Below are 22,184 nucleotides of genomic sequence, written 5' to 3'. Positions count from 1 at the left end.
AGTAATCCCCAGAGAAATTAGGTTTTCGTATCTGTAAGGAAAAAGAACCTTTCCTTTAGGGTGCCTAACCCTCTTAACTCGATCCGATTTACACCTAACTCCATCACATATTTTATTCCTCTATTTTATACCATTTCAACGACTCATCACCTACTTTTCACAAATGAAGGTTTTCGGATAACATACTGACTGCACATAAAACAAAGTACCTAGGTATTTGTGCCGTGCCCCACGCCGACACAGAATTATGACCTAAACTACATCCTCCCCAGGGGTCATGTCATCGCAAATATTCCACGGCGTCGCGACGCGGCTAGGAAAAGATAGGTTCATCCCCCGCGCTGGCAGAATATTTTAATTCCTCGCTCGGATAATGCGTTTTTAATGGTTCTCGAAAATAAACTGATCCGCTCGGAGATAAAACAAGATTTTTGACCTGTTTCCGCTCAAAAACATTAAGTCAGTTGACTTCTGTAGTTACAGTCGGCTCTCAGTCGTGCTAATATTACCGGACTCTGCTACTCTCTCACAATGACACAGGTAATCTAATATAATTTAAACAATCTAACAATAATACGTTGGCAATCTAAATAATATACATGAAACGCCAAGCCCGAAATTTTCATTCACCTGTCATCTTTAAAAATACCTGGCCAAATTGATTTGGGGTTTTTTTCCCATTCTTTTACAAAATTTTTGAAATGCAGCTCTACCACCAGCCTTTCTTCCAGGTCATCAATAGATAAGGCAAAATATCACTAAAAGTCACTTGCCGTAATGGAAATTAATCTTTGATCCCATGATGCTCATGATGGAGTCCAAGTCCGTCTTTTGGGAAATCAATTTTCCCGGTTTTCCGGGCTCTCAGTTTTGTCTAAAACCACCAAATTCAAGTTTTGCAATTTTTTTTCGAAGTTTCCCCATTTTCTTCAAATTACAAAATTAAAATTGTTACTGCGACTAGAAGTGTAGGTAAAAACTTGAAAATCACCATGAGCAATGAGAGTTGTAAGGACTAAGATTTTTTTCGTCCGTGCGCGGCGAATAACCGGGACTTTAAGGGGCGAACCCGTTCAGACGCGAAAATGAGCGCGATTCCTTTGAGTCAATTTGATCAAATCATTTAGTCCCGTTTTTTATACTTTCATCGATCCCTTTTTCATCTTCCCTCTAGGGGGCTTTTACGATTCTTTTAAAATGTTCTAATTATTATTTGTCCATGCTTTTACACCAAATGATACACCGCCGCAGTATAAAATAAAAATTACGTCACTAATTCTGATCAATTTTCAATTACCGGAGTTATGTTTTAAATATTTTTGTTGAGAGAAAATAATTCGGCATGAAGAAAATTTTTCACGAAGATATAATGGATAAATTGCGTATAATAGAGAATTTGGTCAATATGTGATTTCGTAAAAATTATGTCAGTTCAAACGCTTCGGGCGACTTCAGTCTAACTAACGGAAGTAGGAAGTTGGTGATAAGTAGTGAAGAAGTCTTTCTAAAAGCGTATTCATTAAAGTCATCCACCGCTGTGATAGAAAATACAGTCTTTTTCACTTTTTTTCTATTAAAGAGGTTCAATCGCAAGTGGAGTAAGAATAATAACTGGATTACATTGTGCAAGAAGGAGCTACTATCTCTGGCTCTTCCATGAAAGCACATATTTGTATAGGGAAACCAATGGCATGTATGTTTTTTCTAAAATGGGCCAGAAATAGTGGTTCCTCGTTGCAAAATGTAATCCAATTGTACTGTACATGCGTAAATCATTGGTGAATAAATCGAAGGTGGAAAAAAAGATTTTCTGCACATTCGAGGTGAATGACGTCGATTATCGTGTCCTTAAAACGAAAAATATCTCTAGCAATACTGCCACGTGCTATAGGAAGAACGCCGCATGAGCCTTCAGACGTTGTCATATTTCCTTCAATAGAAATCTAATTTACTATGAAAATTGTGTACATTTTTCCTCAGTTTTTTTCTGACAATTTTGTTCGCAATTTTATCTAAAACGTCTGAAGATTTCAAGGAAAAATACGCACAATTTTCTTCAAAAATACATGTTATATCCGGGGCAATTTGGCAACTCTCAAATGTTCATACGGCGTTTTTCCTTAGCAAGGCAGAATACTAAACGTTTTTTTTTGGCCTTTGGACGGTTTCTCGGGTAACGCAAGTTGCAACCGCTTGTGAGTGCATAACGATATTATACCAGAGGGTCGATTGTTGAATCGTTATCGAATGTTACTAATCGATAAATCCCTATCTTGGCGATACTTTTTATCTATTAAGGTCATTCGATATCGATTTAACAATCAAGCCGCTGCTCTATCCTAGCTGAATAATAGTGTTGTATACGTTGCCTATAATACTAATTGAAGGGGTTTCCTTCTTTGAAAACCATGTTACGTTAAAATGGAATAATTTGCGATTTTTCTTTGCATTGCAAATACATGTATGTGCATTGCTTACTGCAAGATGGTGTAAAATCAATGTAATTCCATCGTTAATTGCATTTTCGCGTTAGACTTTTTGATCGCACTGCGGAAGACGCGCCGTTGAAATTCTCAGGCGTCGCCGAATTTCCTCTGATAAAACATGAATATGTTGAGGAACGAGTGAATTATTTTGTTTTCAATATTTCAGAGATTTTCAGTGTCTGAAATGTTTCAGGGAAGACACTCACAACTTCCCGAAAGAATAATTATCCCATCGGCGGAAATTCGGTGACAATCGGAAGCTCATACGACGTTTTCCCTCAGCATCTCCTTTTTTACTTTTTTAATTAACTTCACATTTTATTTCGACAGATCATGAGGATTTCAGTTTGCTTGATGGCCGTCATCGCTATGGTAGCTTGCGCACCTCTTGAATCCGGCGAGAGCTTAAAAACCGACGAGAGTGTTGGACTTGGGCTCGGACTTGGTTTTAAAAAAATCGCAAAAAGTTTCGATTTCGGCCTCGGTTTTGCCCTAAGCGTTGATTCACCTAAAGCCTACCCTGCTTACTATGGTTACCATCCGTATGGCTACGGATACCCTCACTACTATCCTGGAGGCGGTAAGAATCAGCTCTCAATTTATGTGCAGATGAAATAAGGTATCAAAACCGGTGTCTAATTTGGATTACATTTTGAAATAAGGAACCACTATCTCTGGCTATTCTGTTAAAAAACTTTTCTGCATTGGGAAACCAACGGCATACATGTTGTTTCTGAAATGAGCCAGAAATAGTGATTCCTTATTGCAAAATGTAATCTGTCTTTGGACGGCTCCTAATATGGATTACTAATAAGGAACCACTATCTTTGGCTCTCCTATAAATGCGCATATCTGCATAGGGAAACCAATGGCATATATCGACGGTGAAACTACCAAACCACGTATCTCGTTTGCGGTGTTTAAAAATCTACGCTCACATTTTATTTTTTTGAAGTAGACCAAATCAATGTCATTCCTTGAAATTTTCACGGAATTTTCTCCGCACAAAGAGGAAAAATCACAGAAATTTTCAAGACTGGATGTTAAGTAGTTTTTCATTTAAAAAATAAAGTATGACAGGAAGTCTGCGACGTCGCAAACCGAGATACGTGGTTTGGTAGTTTCACCGTCGATATGTTGTTACTGAAATGAGCCAGAAATAGCGGCTCCTTATTGCTAAATTTAATCTATATAATCAGCCTAACTACGTCAGACGTTGCGTAATCTCCTATCATATCGTTGACAAAAAAGTATAGTCAAAATTCTGCTTTGACATGTTTTTGATACATTCTTTACAATCTGAAGTAAAGTCTCAGAGAGTTTCAAAGCGTCATGTTGCTTCGTTTCACCGTAAAAACACGAGACAAGGAAGCGTCTGGTGACGTGAAATACAGTTAGGCTGGTTCTAGTCCGACCGCGTTAATTAGAAAGGACCAAAGTCACATCAGTTATTGCCAAATTTAATTGGGCAGTTTAATTTTTTACGTGAGACCGGTTGTGCGGATTTTTGTGCAAATTCAGTGAATTTTCTGCATAGTCTGAAGCAAATTCCTGAAAAGCTCTGAAGAAATCCGCACAAACGTTCTCTTATAAAAAATCATATTGCTCAGTTAAAATTGACAATAGCTGATGAGGCTTGGTTCCTCTTTAAACGTGGTCCGGTTAGCTTTCAATCTTTATCAACTCCTAAGGTTGTTCTCTAGGAGTTTAATTCCTGATTGAAAAGAAGAAAATGAAGTCTGCCAAGCTGTGGAAAACTTTGTAAGAACAAATGGACGCTGCCAAATTTCCTCTAAAGAATATTTATGTTCGAGGAATTTTTTATTATCGTTCTTGAAATGTTCAGGCATTTCAGCTAATATTATGCGTATAAATTCCTGAGAAAAATTGGAAGAAAACTATTCGTAAGTTTCCCTAAAAATGCTTATTTTATCATAGGAAATTTTGCAACGTCTAAGGACTCATATTTCGCTCTTCCTTAGTAAAGCAGAAATACCAGTAGACTACTAATCTAGTTTCTTACTAGTTTTTTTGTAAAGTTCAACAGCTTCATCTGTAATAGGTAAGAATATTAGCTGGTGAAATCGTTTTCACATGAAATAAAGGGTAATTTAGTTGTAGATGAATGCCGTGGCTGTGTTCCTCAGCAATTGTCCTCCAAAAATATGGAGAGTGATCTAATAGATCCTGGAAGGAGAGATGGTGTCGAAACGAATACAGATTTGGTGCAAAATAGGTATGGTAGGATGTAAGTGGCATGGAAATGAGCAAAGCATGCAGAAAAAAACCTGCTTGTTTAAAAGTACGATATTTCCTTGTTTGAGGAGCACTTTCAGAAATAGCACGATGTAAAGCAAAACGATTTTCCAGCGTGTGTGGAGCTGAACGGAGGAGCTTTAAGGTTCTACCGCGCCTACCATTTTTGCCTTTTATCCTTTCACTTGCACTTCCTTCATTGGCACCGGCGTTGCGACCTTTAAATCGGCACTTTGCTTTTGCTTGAAGACCATGAAAAGGAGGATAGGTCGTTACACATTCAAATCTTGTTCCAACTTGTTCAACTCAGCGTGTATTTACGGATAGTACGTATACCCCTTTACAAATGCGAGAACAAAAGAGGAGAGGGAGAGGAAAGGGGTGGGGAAAATACAAGAAGAAAAAAAAACACTGGCACAAAATATTATTTTATTTCGAGTTCACCGTTCCACTAGCCTTTCTATCTAGTTTATGATGCTTTCAATTTGTTCTCGATAAACAGAGTTGCATATCAACGGGCGTCATCTTGCATATCAGAAGTCGTGGCGTGTTTTGTATTATATCGATAGATTTGCCATTGAAACCTATGGAATAGGATCGATAAACTGGGTGTTTGCGACGAATACCTTGACCAATCGATTCTTTACTATAGCTCCGAATGGGGAAATATCGCTAATCGATCATTCACGCTTCGCCACTGATGCTATGTATATATGACCATCCTCGAGAAAAGGGATCTCAATGGCACGAACGAAGGCAAGTTTTTTAGGAGCTATTCGTCAGTTGTCCGTGAACCGAAAAATCGATATCAAAATTTATGACCGAGAAACACACGCTAGTGTCCTAGATCATACGTATGTTAAAAACGTGCGATAGAATCTCGATTATTCGCGGATTTGGAGTGCCCGCGGTTCATCTTCAGTGACATTGGCCCAAAAATGTTGCAAATTTATGGCAACTTTAATGATTGTTTGCCAAAATGAATTTCCTTTTAGATAAAATGTATTCGTATTTGGCTAATAATGACACTTCTGTCGAATATTTGACAGCTGTATCAATGCAGTTTTTTTTCCTTTTTTCCTTTAATATAAAGCCTTTTCGATCCATTTTCTTGTTCGAATAGCGTATTGTTAGTTGCGTTGCAGAGTTACTGAGTTTTGTTTGACAACTGATGCATTTTCTCAAAAGTGGCTGCAGAGTTTCTTTTGAAATTTTGTGTGATTTTTTTTTTTAGATTTGATGAACATTTCCTGATATTTTCGATGTGAAATTTTCACCCATTAACACAATAAACAGGCGGCTTCAAGTGAAATTTTGAAGCGTTATAGGGTGTTCCAGTTCATCTGGTCTTGGCATTGTCAATTGTGCGAGATTTTTAATTTTTTTGTTTGGTTTCGTTTCTTTTTCAGCCGCAGCAGCAGCAGCAGCGGGTCCAGGGGGTGCTGCAGCAGCCGCCGCGGCCGGCAAATAAGAGGCCTGTTTTTGCGCCGAGGTCTGTGGAGACTGAAATTTTTCCGGAAACTTCTGCGGAGATTTAGACGCATCCTGTTCCTATTGTTCCTCAAATAAACACCATAAAGACGCCACAACCTGCAAATTTCTTTCAGCTGAAACTTGTGTCCGACCAAGGAATTTCAGCGTGTCACAGAACCGAGTTTTGATGGTTCAGATTTCAAAAACTGTAGAGGAAATTGTTGAAATTCACGAAAAAGGAAACCCTTTTGCAGTGTTTTTAAGTAAGATTTACTTTTAATACAATTTACGTTGTAGCTCTGAAAAAACTGTTATAGGTTTTATTTTATTTTTTTGTTGACACTTTTTTAAAAAGAATTTTTCGTGTTGAAAAACTACAGCAGATCTTCTCAGAGGTTTCTGGAAAAATTAGGTAAGATTTTCTCTCTTGTAAATTCTACCAAAAAAGGGTTTTCTTTTTAGTGAATTTTAACAGTTTCCTCTATAGCTGTCTTATTAAAATGTTATACTTTTATGTTTATAAAAAAATAAAAAATTCAACACTTGTTTCTAACGAGGATTGATTACGAGAAAATAACAAAATCTGTCCCTAATGCACCCCTATAAGTCCAGTAATTTCTTTGGCATTTCCTTGGTGAGTCCGTGGTGAATGTCGTCATGAGAACATGTACATCATGACTTTTCTTACATTGGCCTTATAAATGGTGCATGCAGAGAAAGACAAAGTGCAAATTATGTTCGTCACTTTAGATAAAACAGTGGTAGAGGAAAAGATGGTATTTGTTATATTAATCCTATCCCGCACACAGTCCTCACAAAATCTATTTTGAAGAGAAAAAAACTGAAGAAAAATTATCCATATTTGCCCAGGTTGAAAGTTAAAGTACGAATGATTCACTCTAAATTATGAGGATTATCTCCCCTACAATCAACAGAAATACAAATCCACTTACATGCGATGAACCCAATATTACCACCAAAATTCTAAAACTCTTCACCTCTCTTAATTTAAAAATCTAAATTTTCGTTTATACTCCCATTTTCAAAATTATCTGTAAAGACGTTTATAGCCTGAGACGCTGAATGTCTTAAAATTATACTTACTAACTAACTAACTAACTATTTCCTACATTGGGAAAATAAGAAATTTTCATGCTGCAATTTTCTCAGAAGTTACTAAGGAAATGCAAAGCTTACAGGCAGCTAGTGTGTTTTTTAACAGTCGCTTCCTGGTGCGTTTGTTGCCTACTCGGCAAAATTGAAGGCGAACCTCAAATGCATGGTATCTACGAGTGGGCTCACGCATTGTCTATATTTAATCTATCAACGTTTATGGAGCAAGATAGATGTGTTTTAGGAGTAGATAACTTCGTAACTTTTTTAACGCAGGAGAATTCGCGCTCCCCAGTACGTTTGTTACCTATGTACGATGAAATTGAAGGCGAACTTTAAATGAACGATATTCATTTAGCGGCGAAAAAAATAGCGGCTCAACATCATTTGGACTGCATTTTGCAATTTGGAACTATAAATTCTGGCTCCTCTGGAAAAACACTTATGTGCACAGGGAAACTATTGGCACATACGTTGTTTTTAAACCGGGCTAGAATTTATAGTTCCAAATTGCAAAATGTAGTCCATTTAAGGTTCAATAAAAGCTTACTAAGTCGAGTAAACCTCAGATTTTTAAATAAACATTTTATTCGCTTTATTTGCGATCCTAGGTATATGCTGCCTTCCCGTTGTATAATCGAAGTCAAATTTGAAATGGGTCATATCCACCGGCAAAATGACACACCATTTGAAGGTTCAGTCAAAGTAAGCAGCGAGTTAACTAAATGTTCTTCGAGTAGCTTACTATTAGTTCTCCACGGAGAAGATCAGTGGCAAGATGTGAGTGATCAATATTTCCCCATTTGAAGCTATGGTCCGAGTTTTGAAGGCTCCTGTCCTGTAAAGTTCGGATTCAGGAATATGCTAGTATCATTTTTGAGCACGATCAGTCCGGAAACCATATTTTAATAAAGTTAGCACAGCCCTAATCTTAACAAAAGCTACCCTCTGCTGAACTGATATTGAACATGACTAGGTTTCATATTCAGGCTATGCTCGTGCGAAATTATTCCATCCACCAATATCTTAACGTTGAACCTTTAACTTTTGAAACGAATGAAAGAAAACGATGCTATTTGAACGTATATACAATGAAAGACTATGCGAAAGCAACAACACCTAAGATTTTAAGTTTTGCACTACCAGTGCGAAAATACACAATTTTATGCTTTCTACGACGCGGTACTATCATAGAAAATCTCAAAAAAACTCTACTCATCTACAGGCGATTGATCTAGTCTTTGACCATTGGCGATCGAAACAATCTTACTGTTCGTAATGTGTTTTTAATGATTGATGCGTTTAAGAGACCATCAGCTCAGTGTGTGATGGAACATGATCTTGAACTCCTTCTATTCAACAACGTAACGGTGACGGATAACTTTGAAGGTCTTTGTTTTCTTTATTGTGTCCAGAATGCATTGGCATCAGTTTAATTCCATCGCAGCACATGTGGTAGGTAATTCAAATATATTAACGCAATAAATGTATAATTTTAATCAATGATATCCCGCATTATAAAAATATCACAAATTTACACTTGACTCGCATTGCAATACAGCGAAATTTTATTTTATAAACGAACGAGAATGTGAGGAAACACAAAATTATACTTGACTTGCATTACATTTATGTAAACTTTATTATGAGTGAACATGAATCTTAGGCATTTTGGATATTTAAAATATATCATTTAACTGTTCCATTTTTTCAATCATGGTTTTACCTTTATTGATAATTTTTATTTTTAATTATCCGTTTAAAAATATAAGTTTTTCTTGTTCTAAAAATGGGTTAAGTATACTCAAAAGGCGTCCGACTCACGTAAGTTTATATACAAAGTTGGATATTTTCCAAGTTAAGTCAAGTCTAAGTTAGGGAATTTATTATATCATGAGACTATTGTTAAAAATATTTTATCTTTGCTGTTGTTGGCATTACTTTTAGGGCGATAGCGTGACTAAACATGCAAAGTTATTTGGGTAATTAATGTTAACTCTAGCTTAGACGTGATGCATAAACCACCTCTAAACCAATCATTTGATCGCAAATTCTACTCAATCCAAGCATGCTGTAAAAGGTACCTCTTTTAACAAACTACAATGAAGTTGTAGCACAGAAAATCTTCAAGGGTGTCATTTTAGCTAAAGTTCAGGGGGACAAAAGTTGTCAAGAGAAAGCTATACTTACAAGGGTGTGAGGGCAAATCTTTATGTAGTCTGGAAAAATTCCCTAAAATTGATACAACTTCAACCAAAATTGCTCACTATAAGGCAGTTTTTGCAAGTGAGAGGGAGGGAGAAACTTTAACCTCACTGCCCTCCCCGAATGATATCCTTGAAATTTTCCCGCGGGCGATGACCGTTTTTTCAAAAACACTTTTACAATGCAGAAAGTTTGTTTCTCTGAGAATTATAGGTAGTTTGCTACTAGGATACCTTTAACTTTAATAGAGAATCACACATGTACACTCATAATTACAGACAGCCATAACGCTATTAAAAATTGTAGAGTGAAAACTGGAATGCAATTCTTTGCTCCCGGTCAACTGAGGTGACAGGGGTATGGAGCTAATTTGACCCCTTTTGAGGATTTAAATCTCTCTAATATAGTGGATTTCACTCCCTATCCCAAGTAGCAGTGATCGCGATGAGTTGCAATCTGTTTGGAGAATACATCGCGATTTTATCGATGGCGATTTATTGCAATATTATCGAAAATAATTGTGGTATAGTATTTTCGATTTTATGTGGAAATAAAATCACAACAAGATTGAGGATGATCGCACAGGTGTTGATTATCCTACGATTTTATCGCTAAAAAATTGTAAACAAATCGCAACCTATTTGCAAAATATCGCGATTTTCCCGTTGGAAAATGCTACTAGGATATTCATGACATTCAAGTCTGCTGGGGACAAAAAAATTGCTTCGCTGTATGCTGAATGTTTTCTCATAACATGATCTTTTCCATTCCCGCCTACAGATCATACAAATTACAGTTTATTTGATGGCAACAATCTTTTTGGCAACTTGTGCACCTCTAGAATCAGGCGAATCAGTTAAGCTCACGAGAAGTTCACGTGACGTTGCCCTTGGATGTATTTTTCCGGGGATAGGGATATGCGGGCCTAGCCAGAATACTGGTTACGGTGGTTACAATGGAGGCTACCCTTCTCCTCAACCTGGTAATAATCCATTCTGATTTTATCTCAGAGGTATAACAAGAGGCATGTCAGTAATATCATATAATCAATTCTTCAAAAACCTTATCGTGTTAAGGAACACTCATTCAAGCGTCGGAAGCAAAAACATTGTCAGGGTTATCGTGTTTTCAGTTTTTGAGTCCTTTAATAAGATGGCAACCCTGTAAATGTACTTCCTTCCTATCTTTGCACGAAGAGTTTGACTTGATGTGAAGAAGGACTCGATATAGAGGTGGACTCGATATAGAGGTGGACTCTCAGCAGAGGCGTGGCGTGAATGATAGATTATCGATATTTCTCCATTTGAAGCTATGGCAAAGAATCGATTATTAAGGTGTTCGCTGCGAACACCCTGTTTATCGATCCTTTTCCATAGGTTTGAATGACAGATCTATCGATATATCGCAAAGCACGCTACGCCACTGACTCTCAGGGTAGCGTTCGATATCTTCTACAGTACGGCCTCAACTTTGAGAGCTTTTTTGAGGTTTGAAGTTGATTTCAGAGAAATCCAGTGGCACTATCGTCTTTGTCGCTAAATTTTACAGGGGAGCCAGTGCTTAAATCGCAAATTCCTGACACATACAAAAGCTCCATTATCGTAGGTATTCTGAGTCCTTTTGTAAGACATGCTATACATGCCAAACTGTGAATTATCTGGAGTTTTCTCTAACCTTGCATCCTTTAAAAACGCTTTTTAATTGCTGTTTTAACTCGATATCATATTCCTTCTTTCATTCAATTCTTTGTTTCAGTTATTGCTATTCAATCGAACCCCGATGGCTATGGACCGTGGCAAACGGGAGCTACTTTAGTCGGTATAATTGACACTATTACGTATCCTCTAGCGAGCGGCTATAGTTCAATTATAGGCTAAAAGTTACATTTCGACGGTGAAACTGAACAAAATGCGTATTTCCGTGGCGGAGTTTTGAAATCTCCGCTACTTTTTATTTCCTAAAGGGAAACTGAACCAACATCATAGCTTGAAGTTTTCACAGAATATTCTCTTTAAAGAGAAGGAAAATCACTAACATTTTTAAAAAATGGCATCCAGTAGTTTTCCATGTAGAAAATAAAGTATGGAGCGAAGTCTGCATTGCCGAAATCCGAGATACTCACGCATTTGTGCAGTTTCGCCCTCGATATATGGAAACCCTTGAATATTCTCAATACTGTTTTTAAATTTTTTCCTATGGGAAGCTCATAATAATGTAAGTAAATCATGCCTTTGTATATTCATCGAATAATTTTACCTTCTACATTTTACGTGTTTAAAACACGCCTCGTAATATTATTATGATTTCACGCCATCACACAACAATAACGCACTTATCGATGTAATGCACAAGAAGACACTGTGGTGTTGCAAGCCATGCAGGTGCAATGCATAGAATAATGCCGACGTAGCTAAAAACTGGTATTTACAAATGCATCTTGTTCAAGTGGACGTATTTATGCTAAAAGGAACTATGTTGTATAACGCAAAGCCTATGCACATAGTTTCTTTTAGCATAAATATGTCCAATTAAGAAATCATTTTACAGCCAGAAAAAGAGCGCGGCGGATTTGGCGCGTTTTGGCCAGATATGCAAAGAAGTCAGTGCGCCTTCATTTGTTTGAATTTGCAAAATAGATATCCATGAAGCCGGAATAGTTGCATTAAGGCGTTTCTATAATTCAGGCTACATTTTGCAATAGGAAATTATTATTTCTGGCTCATTTAGAGGAGCACGTATCACCGTAAAGAAATCAACCACACAAATTTTTATTTTCAGCAAGAAAGATTTGTCTGATCTTGACTCCTGTTCACGAATTACATATCACTCCGGGGTATTCACGATGAAACCAACAAAAAAACCGAATTAAACAGAGAGGAGTAAACAGAACCTAACACATTTCGAAAATTGAGCAATAGTGGTTTTTACGTGAACACCCCGAAATACTCTGCTATAGTAAATATAAAGTCGAGAGAAAAATAATGTAGTTATGTAAATATGTGTTGATTTTTATCTTAAATATTGTTCCCTATGGAGGAATACAAATTTAAGCCTCTCCTTCTTGGCTCAATCTTGATGGGGCTTAAGTTTTTTTTTTACTAAAACTCGTCAAAACGAGCTTTTAGTCTCGTTCTGTGCTAGCTCTTTTCTCAATCGACGCAAGGAGGAACCACGAAACATTGATTCATTTTCTCACTAGAGGCCTCCACTGTCGGTCATCATTTTTAAGGTCACTTTCGATTTTGTTCCGTCAATTTTTTTTTCAATTGCAAAGAGAGTGGTTGGAGATAAATTGCGCCGTTATGCAATACGTGCGTGTCTCCCCAACAAAAATCACAAACGATTATTCCTCATTCACGGAGGGGGGGGGGGGGTCGGATTAGCCCCCGTACATTGATATAATGCATCAGTTTCCTCCGTTATAATGTGTTTTTAATTGTCTCCAATGATCAGCTATTCAGTGAAATGATAAGACAAGATTTTTGTACTGATTCCGACCAAAAAAATCCTCCAGATATCTCTAGTGTTTATTGTTGATTTTTTTCGTGCTTATAATGGGCTGAATTTTGCCTCTTCTTCGTGAGAAAAATCAGGTAATTTTAATTTTGATCCCTTATTTAATCGTTCTCCTCCTGTTGTCTCCCGTATCTTACATCGGTCCATTATTCACATTTTGAATGGAAGGACCATTAGTAATAAAGCCCTGAACAGATGTTCGAAATCAAGTCTCTGTAAAGTTTGTCGATCTTTCAAATTACAATTAACGGAATAAATCAATGCAGTTGCAATATTTTGACGCCTTAAACGTGGAACCATAAGTAACCATAAGGAACCATAAGAGCCAGGCTGAAACTGTGCTTCAATCCATTAAAATTGAAACGCTGGATGCAGAAAAAGCATTTTTTGGCTGCAGTGTCTCAAAATCTCCTGTAAAGGTTTCATCCGTTATGATTAAAGCAAATGCATGCAATTCGTTGTGTTTTTAACTGAATATTCTGAATGATTTTACAATGATGAAAACGTAGAATTTCAGAAGATTCACCGATTAGTTTCCTCTCTAAGATAAAAATTAGCACTGGAGACTCTGATGATCTTCTGAGATTCTAGCAACCCAGAAATGCCCTTTCTGCACCAACGCCTCAAAGGCTCTTCCTATTTGAGAAAAAAATTGAAATAAATAGAGTAATGGTCAAATTGTAGGATTACAATTTAGACGTACACTTCTCGCATAATAATGATAATCTGACTTTGTTGGGTACTAAGCAGAGGCTTTGTAAGGTGTTTTGTTGAGATATCTTGAGAACTACACTGAAATACAAGCAGTGAACTCCAACACAATGTGTTGATAAGGCGCGTCATTAACTCGTACATATCAACCCCTTTAGTTTTCATTTACAGAGATTTCAAAATAGGCAAGCAGCACAACAAGAGAATTCACGATCCAACACTGCAAGGTCAACGACGCACCTTGATGAGACCGTGTATTGTGAATCTAGAAAACTATTCGAACGAATTTAAGTTTTTTGATCTGCCTCAAGCAAAATCTTATCAGATTCTTGAAGAAAAGTGCTACGGAATAATTTAAGCGAAGAAAGGAAAAATTCTGTCGAACTCCTAGAAGATAAAGTAGATTTTAAGGTATTTTGGGGCTAAAGTACCCAAATCATCGGTAGTATAAATCCCGTCATATTATTGAAAAGAAATTGACTCGATATAAATGCACTTATTATTCCACGGTTACATCATACTTATAGTCTTTACTCTTCCTTTCATGACACTAAGTAAGTAACCAGTTGTTCTGCTTTTTGATGTGGTAAAAAAATGGAACCCTCCCGAAGCTTTCTATCTTATGATTGTTTCCCTTGCTAATGTTCTTTCCTCCTATTAACGTTTTTGACAAATGGAAATTATGTGGAAAATAATCTATACTAATAAAGCAGACTTCACGTTGATTGACTCACTCACTGACTGACTGACTCACGTATCAGCGGATCTCGTGAACGGGAGGCCGTGTGACCCTGAGATTCCGCACTGGGATCCCTCTCTACCCCGAGGCGCCGGATAAGGGAGGATTTCGCGATCCGCCCGCCGGTTCGCGGGATATCGCGGTCCGCGTGTGTCGATTTTCCCGTAAGGACAACGGGTGCGAGAGAGAGTGCGAGCGAGATGGAGCAAGTTCCGCGGCTCGCGCTGGAAGACAGCTGATAAATTTTACGTGTGTTCTTCTGGTACGCGCAACGGGTGCGAGGAAGATGGAAGGAGTTCGGCGTCCAACGAGTGCGAGGAAGATGGAACGAGTTCGGCGTAGCGCTGTTGGAAACGCCGCGCCATGATTTTTGCGAGCTCCGACTCGTGCATCCGTTGCCGGGCTACTCTCTTGGGGATGTGAAAATCTGGAAAATCTGTCTGTGCATTGGCATAGACTCTTTATTCTATGGCATTGGTCTCCTCTGCGAAAGTATGAGATATTTGCTCCGCGGATCCTTTTGTTTTCTTCCGTTTTTTTTTTTTGCAAAAGATTGGTGAAAAATGTGCTTCGCGGAGCCTTCCGTTTTCTGTTTTTTTTTCTTTCTTTTTTTTTGCGAAAATTTAACTGCTCAAGTCCGAAAGTAAATAAATTGTTGTGATTTAGTCTTCACATCGCCTAGGGTTATTTTTTGTTACTTTTTTTATCTTCTGTTTGGAAATGATTTGGGCAAATTCTCGGAAAATTTTAAGAGAAGCTGTTGTTTGGCTTCAAAAATAAAATAAATAAACCAAAATGGACCATAAAGACGATGTGCAACGTTGCAATCGGAGGAGAAACGGGGTTTTCGCGCGCATTTCATCAATATTTGACTCCGATCGTGGAAGGCGCTTTTGATAGAACTATTACTCCACGGGGGATGTCCACATTGCCGCTTGCTAGATTGAAGGCGTTTTGTACTGTGATGACGGCTCGGTCACACTGCGCCTGCAGACGCGGTGCTGACAGCGGAGCAAAACTAGAACATAGCTTCGACATGCCTTTTTTTTTTTTTTTTTTTCTTTTTTTATTTCAAAACATTAAATCTTATATAAGGAAACCATTCCACATGGTTACATTTCATAGTTCTCGTGAAATTGAATTTGGATTCTTCCAATTCGTCACTTTAAACGAGCAGAAATAAGACGAGCAACTATTTGAACTCCGGAGTGGGTATGTGGTATCATACAAAATTGAAGGAAAATCATACGTTTTCGCCCATCCCAAGTAACATATGTTTACGAGTTTTATGCGCACATTGTGTAGTCTTAATTGAGTCAGAAATTCGCGTGTATACCACGATATTGATGTGAATAACGTGCAATTATAATAATCTTAGAAATTCGCTAGGAACACGACGTATTTGCAGTGATATCGTGGTGATTATCGTGTAATTTCTAATTTGTTTTACAAAATCCCTGGAAAAATCAAGTTTTCTCCGCGATGTAGATGACAAACCCGCCATTGCTGTGAATTAAACGAAACCGCTGGCTAAATCCCGTAATTTTCGCGGCTGAAACTCACCATGCTAACTTCAATTAAACATTGAACTGACAAAAGTAACAAATCCTTATGAAAATAACCAACTTTGGATTGGGTATTTTTGATTATTATAATTATCACATGCGCTTACTGCAGAACAGACCAAAATAGCAGCTTTAATCAGCATACTACTAATCTCTGCATTTTTATCAAACCAGTGCGTCTCGCCAATTTTGAAATAGTAGATAATAATTCAGAAACACAATTAGTAACTGATCACTAATCACAGTGATTGCTGATGGTGGGGTTTTCCTGTGCGTAGCACGGGTTTCCTGCTAGTCTATACTAATAAAGCAGACTTCACGTTGATTGACTCACTCACTGACTGACTCACTCACGTATCAGCGGATCTCGTGAACGGGAGGCCGGGTGACCCTGAGATTCCGCACTGGGATCCCTCTCTACCCCGAGGCGCCGGATAAGGGAGGATTTCGCGATCCGCCCGCCGGTTCGCGGGATATCGCGGTCCGCGTGGGTCGATTTTCCCGTAAGGACAACGGGTGCGAGAGAGAGTGCGAGCGAGATGGAGCGATTTCCGCGTTTCGCGCTGAAAGACAGCTGATAAATTTTACGTGTGTTCTTCTGGTACGCGCAACGGGTGCGAGGAAGATGGAAGGGGTTAAGCGGCCAACGAGTGCGAGGAAGATGGAACGAGTTCGGCGTCGCGCTGTTGGAAACGCCGCGCCATGATTGTTGCGAGCTCCGACTCGTGCATCCGTTGCCGGGCTACTCTCTCAGGGATGTGAAAATCTGGAAAATCTGTCTATGCATCGGCATAGAATAAAGAGACTGACGTAGTCTCTTCATTCTACGGCATTGGTTCGCGATTTTCGCGATTGGTTCGCGCATTGGTTCGAGTTTCCTTCCGTTTTTTTTTTTTGCGAGATTAGTGAAAAATGTGCTCCGCGGAACCTTTCGTTTCGTTTTTTTCTTTTTTTCTTTTTTTTTGAAAAAATTTACCTGCTCAAGTTCGAAGGTAAAAAAATTGTTGTGATTTAGTCTTCACGTCGCCTGGGGTTACTTTTTGTTACTTTTATCTTGTTTTGAAATGATTAAGGCAAATTCTCGGGAAATTTTGAGAGAAGCTGTTGCTTGGCTTCATTAATAAAATAAATAAATAAAAATGGAACATAAAGACGGTGTGCAACGCTTCAATCGGAGAAGCGGGGGTTTCGCGCGCATTTCATCAATATTTGACTCCGATCGTGGAACCGAAACACATGAGTCTTACTTGCAAATTTTTAAGTCATCACTAATACTCTTTTTTTTTTTTTTTTTTTTTTTTTTTTTTTTTTTTTTTTAAATTTCAAAACATTAAATCTTATATAGGGAAACCGATGGTTACATCCCATAGTTCTCGTGAAATTTAGATTGGATTCTTCCAATTCGTCACTTTTAACAAGCAGAATTGAAGCGAGCAACTATTTGAACTCCGGAGTGGGTATGTGGTATCATACAAAATTGAAGGAAAATCATACGTTTTCGCCCATCTCAAGTAACAGATGTTTATGAGTTTTATGCGCACATTTACGTAGTCTTAATTGAGTCAGAAATTCGCGTGTATGCCACGATATTGATGTGAATAACGCGCAATTGTAATGATCTTAAAAATTCGCTAGGAACACGACGTATTTGCCGTGATACCGTGGTGATTGTCGTGTAATTTCTAATTTGTTTTACAAAATCCCTGGAAAAATCAAGTTTTCTCCGCGATGTAGATGACAAACCCGCCATTGCTGTGAATTAAACGAAACCGCTGGCTAAATCCCGTAATTTTCGCGGCTGAAACTCATCAGCTAACTTCAATTGAACATTGAACTGACAAAAGTAACAAATCTTCATGAAAATAACCAACTTTTGATTGGGTATTTTTTTTATTATAATTATCATGTGAGCTTAGTGCAGAACGGACCAAAATAGCAGCATACTACTAATCTCTACTTTTTAATCAAACCAGTGCGTCTCGCCAATTTTGAAATAGTAGATAATAATTCAGAAACACAATTAGTAACTGATCACTAATCACAGTGATTGCTGATGGTGGGGTTTTCCTGTGCGTAGCACGGGTTTCCTGCTAGTCTTATATAAAAATGTTTCTGTTTAACTAGCCCTTTCTTTTTTTTCTTCACTCTGTTTACTTTTTATATTCCAGTGTTACTCATGCACAGTTATCTTAGTCAAATCTTACATGGATTTCTAAATGCATCCATAAATCAAATATATAAAATGATTATTAAACTGTCTATAAAATAGAAAATTCTGTGTTTTCACTTTATTGATTCATTGCAAGAATTAAAATGTTATCATCAACTCATTCTTTAATAGTTTTGCATAATTGTCTTGCATTTAAAAGAACAGGAAACTTACCTCCAAGAAATTTTTTTAAGTATCTAGCAAGCTTTCTTTGATGTCACCCAAGAGAGCTTTTCAGGCCTCTTTAAGGGAAAATTGTAAATTAGCAATAATAATTCTGCTGAAAATCTTTATTCTCTTTACAAACTCATCAACAGCGGATCAATGATAAAATCATCGGGTGAATATTGAGAGAAAGGGATTCTCAATATTACTCCAGTCTCCGTGTTCCATTCAAAAGAAGACGAACATTGATTTATGTTGGTAGTTGGATGAAGATTTTATAAAAATCAACTTTAAACCAGGCTCTCAAAAGGCTAAAGTCAAAAAAATTATACTTCTCTAATCGAAGAAAATGCCTCAAATTAGAATGCAACTACGATTCTTGTAGATAAATTTCATACAGATCATCATATCTCATTTTCTTTGAAGAGAATCAAGACTTTGACAAAAAGTTGTTTCCGAATAGCTACCTATACGAGTCAATAACTCTTAAAGGCTGATTGAAAACATCAATTTTCTAAGCTCCTTTGCATTCCATTAGCTGACCTTAGTGCCTTTTTCCTAAAAAGTCACCGTGTAAAAGCTCCTTCTATTTCCCTGATTCCATGTGGGATAAATGGATTATGTATTTGAAAGATATCATAGATGAAGGAGTCAAGTGTTGCTTTTATATTTTGAGGGAAGCGTAATTATTTCGAAAGAATTCTTTCAAACTTTTGGCTCAAATAAACTTTAAATTTAAGACCACAGTTGAGCATTTGCATTTAATTACTTCATTGTTAGTACGCCTTCAGATGAGTATTACTCAAAATGACTACTTCACTGCAGACAAGCTCCTTTGTCTGTAGTATTCACCCTTTTTCATTATTTTTTAAAAATTAATACAACTAATAAATATTTGAAGCATTTTTTCTCGCAGTCAACATGACTTATGTTGGTTGTTATAACTGTTACAAGAGACTTTAGGAAGGTCCTAAAAAGTGGTCACAAAATTACGTAGGTTTATAAGTGATTGTGTAATTTAGACTGAATCTGTCATAAAATTTTTTGTGTGAGATTTTAATTTCAATAAATTAATATTCCTCAATGAGAAATGTCTGTCACCCGTGATTTTAAAGTGGGACCAGTTAGAAATATAAACACAAAAGCAAACAGAAAAAAAGAGAGAGAAAACGCCTTCAATTTGACTGCACGCAATCCTGCGTCGCACAAAGTAGCAATAATTGACGTGTCCAACTGAAGCCACTTACAGGAGTTCAGGGATGGCTTTGTGATGGTTTATTTAAGAAATCTACACTGTGAGATCGTGGATGCCTCTATTATTCTCCGAAAACATTGGTTATACTTTTCTGGTAGATTTAAGTAAAATATCTGACGTAAAATGAAGTGATATCCCACAAAAAAACCCTTGGGAGGGTGCCACTCCGACGGCAATGAACCAAAGAACTTGACATTGATAACATTGACTTGATTTTACAGACAAACATATATGATATGAGAAATCGGGACGGCAATTAATTCTAGGGTTTGTCTCATGCTGGTAGGACAGTCATTTTTCTAAAAAATAAATAAATAAAAAAAGGAAAAAATAAAAAACAGGAAAAAATAAAAAAATTGCCGTCATGCCGCAGACATGTTTGATAAATCACTTTAGCATTGGGTACCATTTCTATGATGGGTACCTATTGAAATCTGCTTTTGATTTAGCAGAAGTCAAAATATTCACTTATAGTTGATAAAATTGCAGAAGTTGCTCCTTTTCTGCGGCATGACGGCAATTTTTTTATTTTTTCCTGTTTTTATTTATTTATTTTTTAGAAAAATGGCTGGCCTACCAGCATGAGACAAACCCTAGAATTAATTGCCGTTCGGATTTCTCATATCATATATGTTTGTCTGTAAAATCGGGACGGTCAAGTTCTCTGGTTTATTGCCGTCCGAATGGCACCCTCTCAAGGTTTTTTTTGTGGGATATATCTTAGGCGGAAAATTTTTTGACCAATTACATAAAAACACGCTTTTGTGGCTTATCAGTGAGAGGAGTCGCTCGAATTTTAAGTTCAATAGATGTTACCTAATGTTTGTAGCTTGTTTTCCTCGAGAAAAATATTTCTGAAACGATTAACCTTGAGCTAGTTGATTTTCCGCTCCAGAGAAAACAGCTCCTCTTTCATAAGCAGTGAATGAGACCGGACTCTATCAGCTCCACTTCCGACGCGCATAAATTTACGGGATGTATGTCAGGGTTTAGGCCTGATTATCCCTCTTGCTAATCTTAATTCCCCCCCCCCTCATATTTTTGGCACTGGAGCGACAAAAGGGAGGAAAACTTTGGTTCTTGGTGCTCTCAGGGTATAAATGAGATGCAAAGGCGTATTTTCGTCAGTAAGTTTCAAATCGTCGAACTTAACTTCCAGGTGAGTCGAATCCTATAATATACATTTTAGAGTTTCTGAATATTATACTTGATGTTTGCTTCCATTGACGCCTTAAAGTTTTTGCTTTATTACTTTGTGGACGTGGCAATGCTTTCAGTTTCCATTTAAAAAATTGTAGTACAGCCACGATTTGGTTCGACACTTTTGGGCACTATTCCCTTCTGGATGTTGATTAAGTACTCCTCCATGCTCTTGTACTAATTTTAATTTTGATTTTCTGCGGGTTTTTAGGGTTTTTATGCCTTGAACGGTCACACATAAAAATAATACCTGCAATCAATAATTATCACAAATCTTGCACTGAGGTTGAGCGTAGGAGGAGAGCGTGACCCTCTCATGCGCTCACACCTAAGAATGCGACAAAGAGTGAATTCATTGTTGAATCCACACCACTTCTTCGAAATTATAAATAACTTACTTATTATACTAATAACTCATTATAACAACTTACCACCTCACTAAGTAAATTATCATAGAATTCCCTTCATCTTTCAGAAGCTTTATTATTCATTATCTCACCTGATGTTCAGCATGAGAGAAAAAATAAAGATGGTTCTTTGTGCTTGATTCTGATTCTGTTGCTTCATAAATGTAATACGTAAAACGTTTTCCATTTTCAGTATTTTCTACTTACATCTCTCCGTGAGAAGAAGAGCTCCCTTCCATCGAGATGAAGATCAACATACCCTTTCTTTTCGTCTTGGTCGCAGCCACTGGGTTATTTTCACAATGTGCTGCTCTAAGTGTAGAAGAGACCTTTCGTATATTAAGGGCAAATTTCCGTGGGAGCCCCGAGCAACTTAGGAACACTATAATAAAAATTTCTAAAGAAACCAAAGACATCTGTGATCCAAATCTTTCCAATGCTAGAAAAGGAGAAATTAGAGAAACGGTATCCAGAAGAATCGGATTTTCTGTTCCGGAAGATATTAGCAATGATGATCTGATTAAGGTACTTCGCGCTCGCGGTAGGTGCCAAAATAATTAATTAGGGCAAAATGCAACTTCTTCCAAGTTTTGCGATTATTGCATGACGGATTAAAAATTTAACTCCGTGAGCATTTTAGGAATCTACTAAGTTAGATAAGTTTTATACATCATACATTTCCCCATGTTATGTGCGTATGTACGTATGTACGTATGCCCCGTGTTTTTACGGTGCGGTGTATGTTACGTATAATTAATATTCCAGTAAGCAAAGCAATTTAATTTCCAAAAATTACCACACGGCTGGATTTAGGCCCAATCGATTCAACATTTATTTATTTATTTATCAATTTATTTATCTATTTATTTATTTATTATGACATA

At 37.3% G+C, this 22,184-nt stretch overlaps 2 protein-coding genes across 2 annotated transcripts; both read left to right on the top strand.

Annotated features, from left to right (window-relative positions):
• The first annotated feature begins 354 nt into the window (after nucleotides 1–354).
• On the top strand, nucleotides 355–6,904 carry LOC109040903 (uncharacterized). The gene is made up of 3 exons (XM_019057007.2): nucleotides 355–540; nucleotides 2,817–3,066; nucleotides 6,152–6,904. Exons 1-3 carry the CDS (start codon nucleotides 532–534, stop codon nucleotides 6,211–6,213), a joined length of 321 nt encoding a protein of 106 aa, XP_018912552.2. The 5' UTR covers nucleotides 355–531; the 3' UTR covers nucleotides 6,214–6,904.
• Nucleotides 6,905–8,003: 1,099 nt separating this feature from the next.
• Nucleotides 8,004–20,001, top strand: LOC109040904 (uncharacterized). Its single transcript, XM_019057008.2, has 3 exons — nucleotides 8,004–8,783; nucleotides 10,314–10,515; nucleotides 11,289–20,001. Exons 1-3 carry the CDS (start codon nucleotides 8,745–8,747, stop codon nucleotides 11,408–11,410), a joined length of 363 nt encoding a protein of 120 aa, XP_018912553.2. The 5' UTR covers nucleotides 8,004–8,744; the 3' UTR covers nucleotides 11,411–20,001.
• Nucleotides 20,002–22,184: the final 2,183 nt, after the last annotated feature.

This window comes from Bemisia tabaci, chromosome 8 (genome assembly GCF_918797505.1).
Source record: "Bemisia tabaci chromosome 8, PGI_BMITA_v3".
NCBI lineage: Eukaryota > Metazoa > Arthropoda > Insecta > Hemiptera > Aleyrodidae > Bemisia > Bemisia tabaci.
The sequence above is the reverse complement of the archived record's forward strand: the minus strand, read 5'-3'. Positions and strand labels throughout refer to the sequence as shown.

Excerpts from the sequence above, each read along its gene's own strand:
- LOC109040903 (XM_019057007.2), top strand. Across the intron at positions 3,067-6,151 it reads TCACTACTATCCTGGAGGCG|CCGCAGCAGCAGCAGCAGCG; the intron begins GTAAGAATCAGC and ends TTTCTTTTTCAG.
- LOC109040904 (XM_019057008.2), top strand. The coding sequence starts at position 8,745 with ATGCATTGGCATCAGTTTAATTCCATCGCAGCACATGTG. Across the intron at positions 8,784-10,313 it reads ATTCCATCGCAGCACATGTG|ATCATACAAATTACAGTTTA; the intron begins GTAGGTAATTCA and ends TCCCGCCTACAG. Across the intron at positions 10,516-11,288 it reads CTACCCTTCTCCTCAACCTG|TTATTGCTATTCAATCGAAC; the intron begins GTAATAATCCAT and ends TCTTTGTTTCAG.